Source organism: Copadichromis virginalis, linkage group LG22 (genome assembly GCF_057382275.1).
Source record: "Copadichromis virginalis isolate Kocher_CV1m ecotype Utaka linkage group LG22, C_Virginalis_male_GT1.1, whole genome shotgun sequence".
Taxonomy (NCBI): domain Eukaryota; kingdom Metazoa; phylum Chordata; class Actinopteri; order Cichliformes; family Cichlidae; genus Copadichromis; species Copadichromis virginalis.
The window spans coordinates 3,992,904-4,011,153 of NC_140638.1; the positions used below are offsets into that span (position 1 = coordinate 3,992,904).

An 18,250-nucleotide genomic window follows, 5' to 3' on the forward strand; every position below is an offset into this window, starting at 1 on the left:
GAGAAAAGTCACAAGTGAGAGAACTGAAACACAGATCCTACCTTCACTGATGTCTTCAATGGAAATGTGTCTGTGTGTGGATTTCTCTCCATACATCAGGAAACCATGAAAACGGAGGATTTGTATTTGTTTCGTAGCTTATATGAGACTAAGGACAAAACTACATGCTTTGGATACAAGAAGCATCCAGAATCTGATATGTACACAGCACCAGAGAGTCAACCAGCAGGTATGATTCAAATATATATGTGTCAGACTAACATACTAAATAAAATGAAATGATATTAAACAGTGGTCAGATTTTTAATTTGAGGCTTGATTTCTCTTTCCTTTTAAATTGAAGACTGAACAAGAAGTTTCACATCACTGTAAATTTAGTACACCGGCTACGTGTTCTGATGCCTTAATTTTGTGCACTAGCATTTGCACATATGTGTGTGTGTGTCTTAAATTTTTCCTGTTTGTTCTCACTGTGCATGTGTGTATAGAGAGATGGCAGAGCCTTTTGTTGTGCGTGCAGGCGTGTTTTGGTTTTGTCATAGTGTGTGACTATGACAGAACAATGCAGACAAACTGGTTTAGTGACACTGACACAAGTTACAGAGACTGTGCGTGCACGCATATGTGTGCATGCATGTTCTGCCTTTTAAAAATGCTTACCACATACCAGTGTGTCTCTGTAAGGGTGTGTGCGTGCATGTGTCACAGCAGCAGTCAGTCAGTAATAAGCTCTGATGGATGAGGATGACATTTCATTTACAGAACCTGAACAAGCACACGTACCTTTAGATCAGTCGCAGTTGATGGTTTTGATCCCATTGCTTCACCACGGCAGCCTGTGGTGCTGAAACTGCTGTTTGAATGACTGAAAAGAAAAAGGTAGGCACGCGTGTTATTTTTAACAAACATTATTTGACTTAGAAGACTTTAAAGGAAACTTCTCAAACAATCCTCTCCATTCAGAAATACATTCAATATGGTGACATGAAGTACTGGTTTATATTAACAAGTCATACTGTACAACTCATTTGAGATGTTAATAACTTCATACATATCACGATTGAGTGCCGCACTATGAGTGGGAGTATCCCCCCACAGAGGGACAAAAGGACCCCCTGATGATCCTCTAATCGCCTGAGCCAAGGTGTGAAAGGAGGTTTAAATCTGGGACTCTCCACCATTTGACCTTAGAACTGAAGAAGCTTCTCGGATGAGAGGTGAAACGTCTTCAAGCAACTTAAAGAAGTCCAGACGCTTTTCTTTGCAAGCTCCTTTGACTATTTTTGTGCTTCTTCGAAAGAAAACAAAGTAACTATCAGATGATTTGTATGGCGCAGTCTTCTCTGACAGCTTAAGACTCATGAACAAAGCTTTTCTGGTTACCAAGTGATGCCACGGACCCCCCAACCACACATTGGAAACTATTGATCCAATAGTTTGCAGATAGAAACCAAACCAGAAACAAAACTGCAGCGTTAAGTTAAGGTCAGCAATCTAAAAACAGTCTCAGCAGTGTTCAAAAGTCTGTTTTATGGCACTACTGAGAAAACCATGAGACTAATTTCATAAATTTATATAACAACAACCATAATTACAGACAACTGTTGAACTTTTAAGCAATTTAAGATAAGCTGATTTTTGTTCATCTGCTACAAACAGGATTATTCAAACTTGTTGAACGAGGTTGTTTTTGGAATAACCTGTTTTAAGCATCTGCAGAAAAAAGTCTTTGTTTCCAATATCGTGACCTGAGTGACTTTAATCCCCGAGTCATGTGATTAGGTTTTATTTGCTTAATGACTTTATCGCATCTGTGAGTAAATAATGATGCTCTTCTTGTGATCACCTGAACATCAGGCGCCAAGTGTGAAACACTCATGTCTATATTTGCTAAACAAATTAAACAAACAGGAGAGTGTGCTTCCCTGAGAAGAAAAAGGTTGTAGAAGTGTGTGTCTGAATCCCCCATTTATGACCCAATAGCACTGTAATCGTACTGGGAATGAACAGCCATCACATGCAAATACGCGCAGTCAAACGTGCATGGGAGACATTTGCAGAGACATATGCTGCAAATGTTTTCATTCAGATCTCCCATTTCCTCTTTAGTGTTGTGCTTTACATCAGTATTTGTTTTCCCATTTTTTCCTTCACTGTCAAGTTTTAAAACACGTTTTAAAACCCATTTTTATTCTTTGGCTTTTGGCCTCAGCGGGACACGGTTTCTTGTAATTAAATGAATTATTAACTAATTAGTTATTTTACTTTTTTCCTTTATTTAGTTTTTATTTGTACCTTAAATAATTTCATTATTTAGTTCCAATGGACAGCACTTTGCATCAGTTGTGGTTTCTTTTAAAGTGCTTTATAAATAAAGATGACGATGATGTACAGAGCCACCTTCAGATGAATAATATTTGAAAAACTCTGGTTTTAATAAAAATGTTCAGCGTGGCTGTGGCTACAATGTAGCTGCCATCACCAGTGTGTGAATGTGTGTGTGAATGGGTGGATGACTTGTTGTGTAAAGCACTTTGGGGTCCTTAGGGACTAGTAAAGCACTATACAAGTACAGGCCATTTACCATTTCAAATTAAAGACGTTTTTTATATCACCTGTGTGATTGAATTAGTTGAACCGGCTGCTGTACGTCACGAGGCTTTTATGGGTTTCGGGTCACTGCTAGTTGATGGCTATAATGACATCTGCTCTCTCCATTATTGTTGTAACCAATAGCTGGTCAGCACCACACGTTCACCAAGCACACCCTGGTATATTTGCTCTGTTAGTCCAGATTAAAAGGTCACTGCTAATATTTGTTATGTGAATCTAGATGGAATAAAAGGCCAAAGTCAATATTGAATTGATTTGCTAACGTTGATCACTAACAGTCTGTATGTCTGTGGGTGTGTGTCCTGCTGGACTGAACTTCACTGTTCATACAGTCACTAGCTGAGTGACTGTGTAAGGTGTGAGGATTTCAGGTTGCTGCTGAGCAGGGATATCTAGCTCATAGTAACGTTGATCTGTGTTCTGCTTTCCCTCTCCAGCATGTCATCATCCAGCTCTACAAACGTTACTGTGTGTGCATCGAACGACACCCTGTGCAGTAAGTGCTCTAATCCTACTTATTCCTTTCCTTTGCTTCCTCCTTGAACAATCTCTCCCACCTGGACCTTTCAGTTCTTCTCTCGGGCGATCACATAGACGCTTCTATTAAGCTTATGCGACCTTACAAATTATTCTACTCCAGACATCTTGTTTATTATGAACTTTTGACTATAATGACACCAACTTAACAGCTTAGCTTGTACTTGATTGAGTTGAAACCTGAAACTCAGTATCTAAGAAACCCAAAAAAAAAAAAAAAAAAAAAAAAAAAAAGCAGCTTTATTGCTGACAGGCAGAACATAGGAAATACAGAACTCAACTAAACTGGGACTCAATAAACTAACACTCGTAGGGAGACACAGGGAATCCACACAGCAATGAGGGAGAACACGACACAGAACCGAGGAAGACGCAGACATAAATACACAGAGGGTTAACGAGGGAAGTGGGAGCACACGGGGAACACAGGTGACACTGATAATCATAACAAGACACGGCAGGAGTGAACACCACACTGGCAGGAGACGGGCAAAGTAAAACAGGAAGTACAGAGGTTCAGACAGGAGGAGAGAGAGCGCGGGGAAAACACAGACATAACGGACTGGGGAAACATGGAACAACCACAAAGGGAGACGAGGGCTCATAAATACACAGAGGGGCGCACAGGGGGTGAGAGTCACAAAGGAAAAGCACTCAGGGAACAACACAACAGGGCAACTCAGGAAACAGAGCCTAAACAAGGAACAAAATACAAACATACAGAAAAAAAAAAAGAAAAAAAAAAAAATGAAAATGACAGGAAATGATTTATGGTACTCTGTAAGGCTCTCACCACACCTAAGAATGTAATAGAGACTATATGTACCAGTAGTTTTACATTCCAGTTTGCTCTTTCTAACAACGTGGGTTAAAGGTTAAAGCAGGTGGAAAAAGCAGGTAGAGCTTAAACAGTGAAAACATCAGTGGAAGGCTGAGCCCCCAAATCTAATACATGAATGCCAAACAACATAAAAAAAAAAAAGGGCAGGGCTTTTGAAAGCTCTGCAGATCTATTGTAGTACAAGAAAAAACAAACAAGGCTTAAGCTCAAGATTTCAACATCAACTGTGATGGATTAATGATTACTACAGTTAACGATCACTGTATTGATGTTATATGTGAGTTAAAAAGGAAGGGAGTGGAGCCAGAGCTAAAATTAAAGATCTGATGCAATCAACTAGCTCAATAACGAGTTGAATTTCTCACAGCTATCAAAAATAATTAGTTCATTAGCTCTAATCAAAATGCATGGACTCAAAGAATGCATGCTCTTTGAACTTTCCAGATGCCAGAGTGACTCATTCCAGTTAGTCAAAACCAGTTTTACTATCTAACCACAGCCCGATGGGACAGTATAGCAGGAGACTTGCCTTTTACACTTCACTTGCCATCTATGGTGTATCAATACCAATATAGCAGGATGATGTCATCGAGGTGAACAATCGCCACACTCTGATTGTGAAAATTGTATTACTTTAGTTCAGCTGACCCTGGCTCCTCCACTGTTAGGTTTTCATATCTGCTAGATCAGTGACAATTAGTCCTGGTTGTGCTCTGGAGGTCTGCTGAACAACAACTTAAAGCAGGTGGAGAATTGATTCACAAGATTCTACACCAGACTCACCGAGGCTGCAGACTAGAACCATGACTGCTGCTGCCAGCAGCAAATTCATAAAAAGGTTTATTTTTATCATACTGGGAATGAACAGGTATTGTGGGAAAGGTCCTGCCTTTCCCACAATACCTGCTTGACCCCACTAAAGAATCCAGATCTGTGGGAAACTGTGCTGGTTATCAGCCAGTTAGGCCAGCAATAGAAAGCAAAGCCAAAACACAACAATCACATTACTCTATGCCTGCATGCCCTGAAATAATGTAACCTCGTTATCATATCAGGGATAAATGAAGCGCCCAAGCTTTGTTTTCCACTTCCCAAGCTTCTATCTTTAAAATAGACAGATCGATGGTGAAAGCCGCTTCGTCAAATTACAGTCTTGTTTAGCTGAATACCAACATTTCACGTAGGCGTAAATGGAAAATGATGCACTGTCTAGGTAGACTTTTCTATCAGCAGGAGGTGTAACAGCCAACATACTTAACCTGTTAACATGCCCTGCGCTTAACAGCAAAAATAAACCTGCACACCCTCTTCTACAGTGCAACGAGGAAACTGCAAGTCTAATAAACAAGTGCATATCTGACCTGAAATTTACACATGAACTCCTGTGTTTCCCTCTAAGCGATAAAAGAATATCAGGTGGAAGTTATTATCGTCCCCGCGCTGCTGCTCTTCGGCACCCTGGTCACCTTAGTGCCCCTGTTTATACTGAGGTATTGTTGTGATCGTAATCGGACACGGGTCAGAACGGCCCAGCACTACCACAGCTCATCACACAGACAGACAGAGAGGCATCACCAGCAACAGCATAGCACCAACCACCACCACAGTCATCGCACCAAGCACCAACATCACAGATCTCATCTGCAGGGCATTGATGGTGAGCCAGCATGCAGAAGTCTCTTTGTGCACATTTAATCAATATTTTAACTTTTTTCATCTTTACATGCACATCTGCTTAATGTCCACTGTTCTTTCCTTAAACAGCGCCCCCTGGCATCAACCCACTGGAACATGAAGAGCTGCCAATGTCTGTTACACAAGTGCGGCAGAATGTCAGGCCAACGATGGCTGTAGCACCACAGAGGTCCACAGAAAGGCATCATGAAGCCTTCAGCCAGGTTGCTGCACTGCCGCAGACTTTCTCCATCCACCCTAATGACACAGTCAACTTCTACAGAGCACGCACGGACAACAAGAACGTCGTGCTGAGGGTGCTGAAAGGTAAACTGAGCTGCTTGAACCAAGTTTTGGTTTTGCAAAGTATACCTGCAAAATGGCTTACAAACAAGTGTTTTCCGTTTTTTGTGTCCAAAATGCTTTTCAAAGTCAAAAATGATCAATTATTGACAGTAACTGGAAATGTTAAGTCTAACTCTGTTATCAAATATTTATTTTTCCCAGAAACAGCCACCAGCAGTGAGAAACAGAAGTTTTTGGGGTTTGCTTCCTTTGTGTCTGGATTGGGGCCGCATCCCTTCATACCTGTGCTGCTCGGCGTTATGTCAGCGCAGTCCCCTTTAGTCATGGTGGTGGAAGAGCTACAGCAGAGAGACCTGCTGGGCTTCCTGTGGAGATGCAGACAGGTAGTGCAACCTATTAGTTATTCATGACGCTGAGCATGCTCTGGGAGTAAAGTTTACAGTGCAGTAACAAGAATTGCCACAGTGCATGCAAAGTAAAAGGATCAATAACACAATTAAATATAAAACAATAACATAGTATTTAGTTCCAAATTATAATGTAATGGTTTCTCAAGTTTAAAATTGCTAATTGAGCAACAAAACAAGAAAAATAAATTAAGTCACAGTTTAATGGTAAAATACATCATTCAACCCAAGAGTTTGGCTGAAAACCTTTTGAGGTTAAACATAAAAAACACTATACCAACTAAACATAGTAAACGGGATAAATACAATATTAATCACATATTATATAGAAGGATAATGTTTAGCTTATGAACTCTAAACTTAATGGTGACTGAAGTAATTACAGCCATCTGCCTGTGAGGGGCAGTATAGTGCAACGTAAGCTGTTTCTGAAAAGATTTGAATAACCTGACAGTTACAGTCTGTCCTCGTCTAGTGGTGTACGGTTTAGGATAGGAGCTAATTATGAACATCCATAAAGAGAGAGGAAAGATCTCAGAGCTTTCAAAGTGAATACTCACTAAGACTGATTGTTTATAGTAACATGTCTACTTTCTGAATGTAACGAGTCTGACACATTTACACCTTTCTCCCACTGAAGGATAACTCAGGTTTACAGCCTTCTTGTGACATGACAGAGAAGAGGATCTTCACCATGGCAGCACAAGTGGCCTCTGCTCTGGTTGGTTAAACAGCTGTCTGCCCTTCCAACAGTCTGCTTCACGATCTTTGAGCAAACTGCTTCCCAAGAAAACTTTATTTGTAAAGCACTTTAAAAACAGCAACTACAACTGTGGATTCAGTGAAAGCATAAATACAGTATAAACTAGAAAGTGCATTTTCTGAAGAAACTGCAGTGTGAATGCTTGAATCTGAATGTATGCACTGAAATGAATTAATTACTGAATTTAAGTTAAAAATCTTGAATGAGATAAAAAAAAACAAAAAAAAACCCCGAATTTAACTTGAAAACAAAAGTGCTGAACTGCTAAAAGCTGAAGGTTACACAGAAGAAGAAGTTGGAAAAAAAAGCTGAAAATGTTTTAATTGTAAATTAGAAAAACCTAAGAAATGAGAAAAGAACATTTAGAGTCAGAAAACATCTGAAAGAATATTAAAAGGTCATATTCTTTGAATCACTGAATGACTAAAATGTGATCCCTCCACTTGGCAGAGTGAGAGAGAGCTCGTTAAGCAGGCAGGTGTGAGCCTGGTTGCTATAGTGACTGCACCCAATGGCTCCATACACACGCACACAGACATGCACCTCACTTTTGCTGCTTAAAATGAACAGAAAAGTCAGGCCGAAACAAATCGTTCCCAAATTAAAAGTATAGGTCGTATTGACGAAATTCTTTCACCGTGAGCGGCAGTAATGTCCAGTCTACCTAATTCTCAGTTTTCATGCCCGTGGAGCTTATTATATGGACGTGGTGACAGTGGAAAGACACCATGCTCTTCTGATTTTCAAACGAACCTTCTGAGCCATTTTAACATTAGAGTCTATGGAAGAGTTGGAGGGAGGAGGCTGTGCATTGGTGACATTTATGAAAGAACCATAACACCTAGTACAATAGTAAACACATTGGATGAAAGAGGACAGCGATGGCTACGTTTTGAGGGTAAAATCATACCTGTAGAGCAAACGCTGTGGATACAGCAGCAGTTTTAAAAAAGATTTTAAGATTAATTTTTTTGCTCCTCTCACTCTAGCAGTTGAGCTGCCTCACTCTAGCCCCAACATTCCGTCCCATACACACCCATTATAAACTCTGAAACGGGTGAAAAAACATCATGAAACTTAAACTGGAACTGAAGAAAAAGTATAATAGATATTGAAAAGATAAATACAAGTTGAATAGTTGAATGTCTTGTCTTCGTTTTAAAGTTTGAATGGTGGCTCTATGTCAATGTATGTTGAAGTAGATACAGTTTAAAGAGGAGGAAGTTGAATGAGAATTTGAAGGGTCTCCCCATTGAAATACATGGGAAATTTTTGTTGAATAAAGTTGAATAAAATTAAAAATATAAATGTTAAAAATGAGAAAAATAGAAGCAGTGTTGTCCAAAAGAATAGGAATCTAACGGTGTTTGAATGGTTTTTCTAAGTTGAACGGTTTTGAAGGAGTAGGCTTTCAAAAAACGTACGGAATAGATAATAATAAAATAGAACTAGAAAGTGCATTTTCTGAAGAAACTGCAGTGTGAATGCTTGAATCTGAATGTATGCACTGAAATGAATTAATTGCTGAATTTTGAGTTAAAAATATTGAATGAGATAAAGAAAAAAACCCCGAATTTAACCTGAAAACAAAAGTGCTGAACTGCTAAAAGCTGAAGGTTACACAGAAGAAGAAGTTGGAAAAAAGCTGAAAATGTTTTAATTGTAAATTAGAAAAACCTAAGAAATGAGAAAAGAACATTTAGAGTCAGAAAACATCTGAATGAATATTAAAAGTTCATATTCTTTGAATCACTGAATGACTAAAATGTGATCCCTCCACTTTGATCCACACAGTTTAAAAAATTTAAAAGTGTGAGCTTTAAAAGACACGGTGTTGGAAAGAGAACAACGATGGCGACGTTTTGAGGGTAAAATGATGGCTTTAACACTGTGGACACAGCAGCAGTTGAAAGAGAAGTGTTTAAGATGAATCTTGGCAGAGTGGCAGGCAGAGCTCGTTAAGCAGGCAGGTGTGAGCCTGGTTGCTATAGTGACCGCACCCAATGGCTCCATACACACGTACACAGACATGCGCCTCACTTTTGCTCCTTAAAATGAACAGAAAAGTCAGGGCGAAACAAATCGTTCCCAAATGAAAAGTATAGGTCGTATTGACGAAATTCTTTCACCGTGAGCGACAGCAGCTTCTAGTGTACTGAATTCTCAGTTTTCATGCCTGTGGAGTTTATTATATGGACGTGGTGACAGTGGAAAGACACCATGCTCTTCTGATTTTCAAACGAACCTTCTGAGCCATTTTAACATTAGAGTCTATGGAAGAGTTGGAGGGAGGAGGCTGTGCATTGGTGACATTTATGAAAGAACCATAACACCTAGTACAATAGTAAACACATTGGATGAAAGAGGACAGCCATGGCTACGTTTTGAGGGTAAAATCATACCTGTAGAGCAAACGCTGCGGACACAGCAGCAGTTTTAAAAAATATTTTAAGATTAATTTTTTTGCTCCTCTCACTCTAGCAGTTGAGCTGCCTCACTCTAGCCCCAACATTCCGTCCCATACACACCCATTATAAACTCTGAAACGGGTGAAAAAACATCATGAAACTTAAACTGGAACTGAAGAAAAAGTATAATAGATATTGAAAAGATAAATACAAGTTGAATAGTTGAATGTCTTGTCTTCGTTTTAAAGTTTGAATGGTGGCTCTATGTCAATGTATGTGGAAGTAGTAAGAGTTTAAAAATGAGTAAGTTGAATGAGGATTTGAAGGGTCTCCCCATTGAAATACATTATAAATTTTTGTTGAATAAAGTTGAATAAAATTAAAAATATAAATGTTAAAAATATGAAAAATAGAAGCAGTGTTGTCCAAAAGAATAGGAATCTAACGGTGTTTGAATGGTTTTTCTAAGTTGAACGGTTTTGAAGTTATAGGATTACAAAAAACGTACGGAATAGATAAAATATAATAATAATAATAATAATAATAAAGATTCGAATAACAATACTGTGAATGCTTTTCAAGCATTCACACTAACTAGAAAGTGCATTTTCTGAAGAAACTGCAGTGTGAATGCTTGAATCTGAATGTATGGACTGAAATGAATTAATTGCTGAATTTTGAGTTAAAAATTTTGAATGAGATAAAAAAAAAAACAACAACAACCTGAATTTAACCTGAAAACAAAAGTGCTGAACTGCTAAAAGCTGAAGGTTACACAGAAGAAGAAGTTGGAAAAAAGCTGAAAATGTTTTAATTGTAAATTAGAAAAACCTAAGAAATGAGAAAAGAACATTTAGAGTCAGAAAACATCTGAAAGAATATTAAAAGGTCATATTCTTTGAATCACTGAATGACTAAAATGTGATCCCTCCACTTGGACCCACACAGTTTAAAAAGTTTACATCTCTGAGCTTTGAAAGACAAGATGTTGGAAAAAGAACAACGATGGCGACGTTTTGAGGGTAAAATGATGGCTTTAACACTGTGGACACAGCAGCAGTTGAAAGAGAAGTGTTTAAGATGAATTTTGGCAGAGTGGCAGAGAGAGCTCGTTAAGCAGGCAGGTGTGAGCCTGGTTGCTATAGTGACTGCACCCAATGGCTCCATACACACGCACACAGACATGCACCTCACTTTTGCTGCTTAAAATGAACAGAAAAGTCAGGCCGAAACAAATCGTTCCCAAATGAAAAGTAAAAGTCGTATTGACAAAATTCTTTCACCGTGAGCGACAGCAATGTCTAGTCTACCAAATTCTCAGTTTTCATGTCTGTGGAGTTTATTATATGGACATGGTGACAGTGGAAAGACACCATGCTCTTCTGATTTTCAAACGAACCTTCTGAGCCATTTTAACATTAGAGTCTATGGAACAGTTGGAGGGAGGAGGCTGTGCATTGGTGACATTTATGAAAGAACCATAACACCTAGGACAATAGTAAACACATTGGATGAAAGAGGACAGCCATGGCTACGTTTTGAGGGTAAAATCATACCTGTAGAGCAAACGCTGTGGACACAGCAGCAGTTTTAAAAAAGATTTTAAGATTAATTTTTTTGCTCCTCTCACTCTAGCAGTTGAGCTGCCTCACTCTAGCCCCAACATTCCGTCCCATACACACCCATTATAAACTCTGAAACGGGTGAAAAAACATCATGAAACTTAAACTGGAACTGAAGAAAAAGTATAATAGATATTGAAAAGATAAATACAAGTTGAATAGTTGAATGTCTTGTCTTCGTTTTAAAGTTTGAATGGTGGCTCTATGTGAACGTATGTTGAAGTAGTAAGAGTTTAAAAATTAGTAAGTTGAATGAGAATTTGAAGGGTCTCCCCATTGAAATACATGGGAAATTTTTGTTGAATAAAGTTGAATAAAATTAAAAATATAAATGTTAAAAATGAGAAAAATACAAGCAATCATGTCCAAAATAATAGGAATCTAACGATGTTTGAATGGTTTTTCTAAGTTGAACGGTTTTGAAGGAGTAGGCTTTCAAAAAACGTACGGAATAGATAAAATATAACTAGAAAGTGCATTTTCTGAAGAAACTGCAGTGTGAATGCTTGAATCTGAATGTATGCATTGAAATGAAATAATTACTGAATTTAAGTTAAAAATTTTGAATGAGATTAAAAAAAAAAACCCGAATTTAACCTGAAAACAAAAGTGCTGAACTGCTAAAAGCTGAAGGTTACACAGAAGAAGAAGTTGGAAAAAAGCTGAAAATGTTTTAATTGTAAATTAGAAAAACCTAAGAAATGAGAAAAGAACATTTAGAGTCAGAAAACATCTGAAAGAATATTAAAAGGTCATATTCTTTGAATCACTGAATGACTAAAATGTGATCCCTCCACTTGGATCCACACAGTTTAAAAAGTTTAAATGTCTGAGCTTTGAAAGACAAGATGTTGGAAAAAGAACAACGATGGCGACGTTTTGAGGGTAAAATGATGGCTTTAACACTGTGGACACAGCAGCAGTTGAAAGAGAAGTGTTTAAGATGAATTTTGGCAGAGTGGCAGGCAGAGCTCGTTAAGCAGGCAGGTGTGAGCCTGGTTGCTATAGTGACCGCACCCAATGGCTCCATACACACGACACAGACATGCACCTCACTTTTGCTGCTTAAAATGAACAGAAAAGTCAGGCCGAAACAAATCGTTCCCAAATGAAAAGTACATGTCGTACTGACAAAATTCTTTCACCGTGAGCGACAGCCATGTCTAGTCTACCTAATTCTCAGTTTTCATGCCTGTGGAGCTTATTATATGGACGTGGTGACAGTGTAAAGACACCATGCTCTTCTGATTTTCAAACGAACCTTCTGAGCCATTTTAACATTAGAGTCTATGGAAGAGTTGGAGGGAGGAGGCTGTGCATTGGTGACATTTATGAAAGAACCATAACACCTAGGACAATAGTAAACACATTGGATGAAAGAGGACAGCCATGGCTACGTTTTGAGGGTAAAATCATACCTGTAGAGTAAACGCTGCGGACACAGCAGCAGTTTTAAAAAAGATTTTAAGATTAATTTTTTTGCTCCTCTCACTCTAGCAGTTGAGCTGCCTCACTCTAGCCCCAACATTCCGTCCCATACACACCCATTATAAACTCTGAAACGGGTGAAAAAACATCATGAAACTTAAACTGGAACTGAAGAAAAAGTATAATAGATATTGAAAAGATAAATACAAGTTGAATAGTTGAATGTCTTGTCTTCGTTTTAAAGTTTGAATGGTGGCTTTATGTCAATGTATGTGGAAGTAGTAAGAGTTTAAAAATGAGTAAGTTGAATGAGGATTTGAAGGGTCTCCCCATTGAAATACATTATAAATTTTTGTTGAATAAAGTTGAATAAAATTAAAAATATAAATGTTAAAAATGAGAAAAATAGAAGCAATGTTGTCCAAAAGAATAGGAATCTAACGGTGTTTGAATGGTTTTTCTAAGTTGAACGGTTTTGAAGGAGTAGGCTTTCAAAAAACGTACGGAAAAATAATAAAATATAATAATAATAAAGATTAGAAGAACAATACTGTGAATGCTTTTCAAGCATTCACACTAATAACTAGAAAGTGCATTTTCTGAAGAAACTGCAGTGTGAATGCTTGAATCTGAATGTATGCACTGAAATGAATTAATTGCTGAATTTTGAGTTAAAAATATTGAATGAAATTAAAAAAAAATCAAAAAATCAAATTTAACCTGAAAACAAAGGTGCTGAACTGCTAAAAGCTGAAGGTTACACAGAAGAAGAAGTTGGAAAAAAGCTGAAAATGCTTTAAATGTAAATTAGAAAACCCTAAGAAATGAGAAAAGAACATTTAGAGTCAGAAAACATCTGAATGAATATTAAAAGGTCATATTCTTTGAATCACTGAATGAAGAAAATGTGATCCCTCCACTTTGATCCACACGGTTTAAAAAGTTTAAATGCCTGAGCTTTGAAAGACAAGATGTTGGAAAGAGAACAATAATGGCGACAATTTGAGGGTAAAATGATGGCTTTAACACTGTGGACACAGCAGCAGTTGAAAGAGAAGTGCTTAAGATGAATCTTGGTACAGTGGCAGGCAGAGCTCGTTAAGCAGGCAGGTGTGAGCCTGGTTGCTATAGTGACCGCACCCAATGGCTCCATACACACGTACACAGACATGCGCCTCACTTTTGCTGCTTAAAATGAACAGAAAAGTCAGGCCGAAACAAATCGTTCCCAAATGAAAAGTAAAAGTCGTATTGACAAAATTCTTTCACCGTGAGCGACAGCAGCTTCTAGTCTACTGAATTCTCAGTTTTCATGCCTGTGGAGTTTATTATATGGACATGGTGACAGTGGAAAGACACCATGCTCTTCTGATTTTCAAACCAACCTTCTGAGCGATTTTAACATTAGAGTCTATGGAAGAGTTGGAGGGAGGAGGCTGTGCATTGGTGACATTTATGAAAGAACCATAACACCTAGTACAATAGTAAACACATTGGATGAAAGAGGACAGCGATGGCTACATTTTGAGGGTAAAATCATACCTGTAGAGCAAACGCTGCGGACACAGCAGCAGTTTTAAAAAAGATTTTAAGATTAATTTTTTTGCTCCTCTCACTCTAGCAGTTGAGCTGCCTCACTCTAGCCCCAACATTCCGTCCCATACACACCCATTATAAACTCTGAAACGGGTGAAAAAACATCATGAAACTTAAACTGGAACTGAAGAAAAAGTATAATAGATATTGAAAAGATAAATACAAGTTGAATAGTTGAATGTCTTGTCTTCGTTTTAAAGTTTGAATGGTGGCTCTATGTCAATGTATGTGGAAGTAGATACAGTTTAAAGAGGATGAAGTTGAATGAGAATTTGAAGGGTCTCCCCATTGAAATACATTATAAATTTTTGTTGAAAAAAGTTGAATAAAATTAAAAATATAAATGTTAAAAATGAGAAAAATAGAAGCAATGTTGTCCAAAAGAATAGGAATCTAACGGTGTTTGAATGGTTTTTCTAAGTTGAACGGTTTTGAAGGAGTTGGCTTTCAAAAAACGTACGGAATAGATAATAATAATAAAATATAATAATAAAGATTAGAAGAACAATACTGTGAATGCTTTTCAAGCATTCACACTAATAAAGATTAGAAGAACAATACTGTGAATGCTTTTCAAGCATTCACACTAATAATAACTAGAAAGTGCATTTTCTGAAGAAACTGCAGTGTGAATGCTTGAATCTGAATGTATGCACTGAAATGAATTAATTGCTGAATTTTGAGTTAAAAATATTGAATGAGATTTAAAAAAAACAAAAAAAACCCGAATTTAACCTGAAAACAAAGGTGCTGAACTGCTAAAAGCTGAAGGTTACACAGAAGAAGGAGTTGGAAAAAAACTGAAAATGTTTTAAATGTAAATTAGAAAACCCTAAGAAATGAGAAAAGAACATTTAGAGTCAGAAAACATCTGAATGAATATTAAAAGGTCATATTCTTTGAATCACTGAATGACTCAAATGTGATCCCTCCACTTTGATCCACACAGTTTAAAAAGTTTAAATGCCTGAGCTTTGAAAGATACAGTGTTGGAAAGAGAACAATAATGGCGACAATTTGAGGGTAAAATGATGGCTGTAACACTGTGGACACAGCAGCAGTTGAAAGAGAAGTGCTTAAGATGAATCTTGGTACAGTGGCAGGCAGAGCTCGTTAAGCAGGCAGGTGTGAGCCTGGTTGCTATAGTGACCGCACCCAATGGCTCCATACACACGTACACAGACATGCGCCTCACTTTTGCTGCTTAAAATGAACAGAAAAGTCAGGCCGAAACAAATCGTTCCCAAATGAAAAGTAAAAGTCGTATTGACAAAATTCTTTCACTGTGAGCGACAGCAATGTCTAGTCTACCAAATTCTCAGTTTTCATGTCTGTGGAGTTTATTATATGGACGTGGTGACAGTGGAAAGACACCATGCTCTTCTGATTTTCAAACGAACCTTCTGAGCCATTTTAACATTAGAGTCTATGGAAGAGTTGGAGGGAGGAGGCTGTGCATTGGTGACATTTATGAAAGAACCATAACACCTAGTACAATAGTAAACACATTGGATGAAAGAGGACAGCCATGGCTACGTTTTGAGGGTAAAATCATACCTGTAGAGCAAACGCTGCGGACACAGCAGCAGTTTTAAAAAATATTTTAAGATTAATTTTTTTGCTCCTCTCACTCTAGCAGTTGAGCTGCCTCACTCTAGCCCCAACATTCCGTCCCATACACACCCATTATAAACTCTGAAACGGGTGAAAAAACATCATGAAACTTAAACTGGAACTGAAGAAAAAGTATAATAGATATTGAAAAGATAAATACAAGTTGAATAGTTGAATGTCTTGTCTTCGTTTTAAAGTTTGAATGGTGGCTCTATGTCAACGTATGTTGAAGTAGTAAGAGTTTAAAAATGAGTAAGTTGAATGAGAATTTGAAGGGTCTCCCCATTGAAATACATGGGAAATTTTTGTTGAATAAAGTTGAATAAAATTAAAAATATAAATGTTAAAAATGAGAAAAATAGAAGCAATGTTGTCCAAAATAATAGGAATCTAACGATGTTTGAATGGTTTTTCTAAGTTGAACGGTTTTGAAGGAGTAGGCTTTCAAAAAACGTACGGAATACAGAATAAAATATAACTAGAAAATGCATTTTCTGAAGAAACTGCAGTGTGAATGCTTGAATCTGAATGTATGCACTGAAATGAATTAATTACTGAATTTTGAGTTAAAAATATTGAATGAGATTAAAAAAAAACAAAAAAAACCCAAATTTAACCTGAAAACAAAAGTGCTGAACTGCTAAAAGCTGAAGGATACACAGAAGAAGAAGTTGGAAAAAAGCTGAAAATGTTTTAATTGCAAATTAGAAAAACCTAAGAAATGAGAAAAGAACATTTAGAGTCAGAAAACATCTGAAAGAATATTAAAAGGTCATATTCTTTGAATCACTGAATGACTAAAATGTGATCCCTCCACTTGGATCCACACAGTTTAAAAAGTTTAAATGTCTGAGCTTTGAAAGACAAGATGTTGGAAAGAGAACAACGATGGCGACGTTTTGAGGGTAAAATGATGGCTTTAACACTGTGGACACAGCAGCAGTTGAAAGAGAAGTGTTTAAGATGAATCTTGGCAGAGTGGCAGAGAGAGCTCGTTAAGCAGGCAGGTGTGAGCCTGGTTGCTATAGTGACCGCACCCAATGGCTCCATACACACGTACACAGACATGCGCCTCACTTTTGCTGCTTAAAATGAACAGAAAAGTCAGGCCGAAACAAATCGTTCCCAAATGAAAAGTAAAAGTCGTATTGACAAAATTCTTTCACCGTGAGCGACAGCCATGTCTAGTCTACCTAATTCTCAGTTTTCATGCCTGTGGAGCTTATTATATGGACGTGGTGACAGTGGAAAGACACCATGCTCTTCTGATTTTCAAACGAACCTTCTGAGCCATTTTAACATTAGAGTCTATGGAAGAGTTGGAGGGAGGAGGCTGTGCATTGGTGACATTTATGAAAGAACCATAACACCTAGGACAATAGTAAACACATTGGATGAAAGAGGACAGCCATGGCTACGTTTTGAGGGTAAAATCATACCTGTAGAGCAAACGCTGCGGACACAGCAGCAGTTTTAAAAAATATTTTAAGATTAATTTTTTTGCTCCTCTCACTCTAGCAGTTGAGCTGCCTCACTCTAGCCCCAACATTCCGTCCCATACACACCCATTATAAACTCTGAAACGGGTGAAAAAACATCATGAAACTTAAACTGGAACTGAAGAAAAAGTATAATAGATATTGAAAAGATAAATACAAGTTGAATAGTTGAATGTCTTGTCTTCGTTTTAAAGTTTGAATGGTGGCTCTATGTCAATGTATGTGGAAGTAGTAAGAGTTTAAAAATGAGTAAGTTGAATGAGGATTTGAAGGGTCTCCCCATTGAAATACATGGGAAATTTTGGGAAATTTTTGTTGAATAAAGTTGAATAAAATTAAAAATATAAATGTTAAAAATGAGAAAAATAGAAGCAGTCATGTCCAAAAGAAGAGGAATCTAATGGTGTTTGAATGGTTTTTCTAAGTTGAACGGTTTTGAAGGAGTAGGAGTACAAAAAACGTACGGAATACAGAATAAAATAGAATAAAGATTAGAAGAACAATACTGTGAATGCTTTTCAAGCATTCACACTAACTAGAAAGTGCATTTTCTGAAGAAACTGCAGTGTGAATGCTTGAATCTGAATGTATGGACTGAAATGAATTAATTGCTGAATTTTGAGTTAAAAATTTTGAATGAGATAAAAAATAAAAAAAAAACAACCTGAATTTAACCTGAAAACAACAGTGCTGAACTGCTAAAAGCTGAAGGTTACACAGAAGAAGAAGTTGGAAAAAAGCTGAAAATGTTTTAATTGTAAATTAGAAAAACCTAAGAAATGAGAAAAGAATATTTAGAGTCAGAAAACATCTGAAAGAATATTAAAAGGTCATATTCTTTGAATCACTGAATGACTAAAATGTGATCCCTCCACTTGGACCCACACAGTTTAAAAAGTTTACATCTCTGAGCTTTGAAAGACAAGATGTTGGAAAAAGAAC

General features: G+C 37.4%; 1 protein-coding gene across 2 annotated transcripts in view; it reads left to right on the top strand.

Moving 5' to 3' along the window:
* Window positions 1-18,250, top strand: part of styk1a (ATY kinase 1a) — a 51,101-nt gene continuing 32,851 nt past the window's right edge. The window contains exons 1-6 of one of the 2 annotated variants that reach the window (XM_085446536.1): window positions 1-229; window positions 3,051-3,109; window positions 5,391-5,648; window positions 5,756-5,992; window positions 6,173-6,354; window positions 7,019-7,099. In XM_085446536.1, the coding sequence (XP_085302662.1) occupies window positions 3,052-3,109; window positions 5,391-5,648; window positions 5,756-5,992; window positions 6,173-6,354; window positions 7,019-7,099 (816 nt within the window). In that variant the 5' untranslated portion in view covers window positions 1-229; window position 3,051. Of the gene's footprint in view, window positions 230-730; window positions 880-3,050; window positions 3,110-5,390; window positions 5,649-5,755; window positions 5,993-6,172; window positions 6,355-7,018; window positions 7,100-18,250 lie in introns of those variants that run through there. The other variant, XM_085446537.1, reaches the window with a different exon arrangement.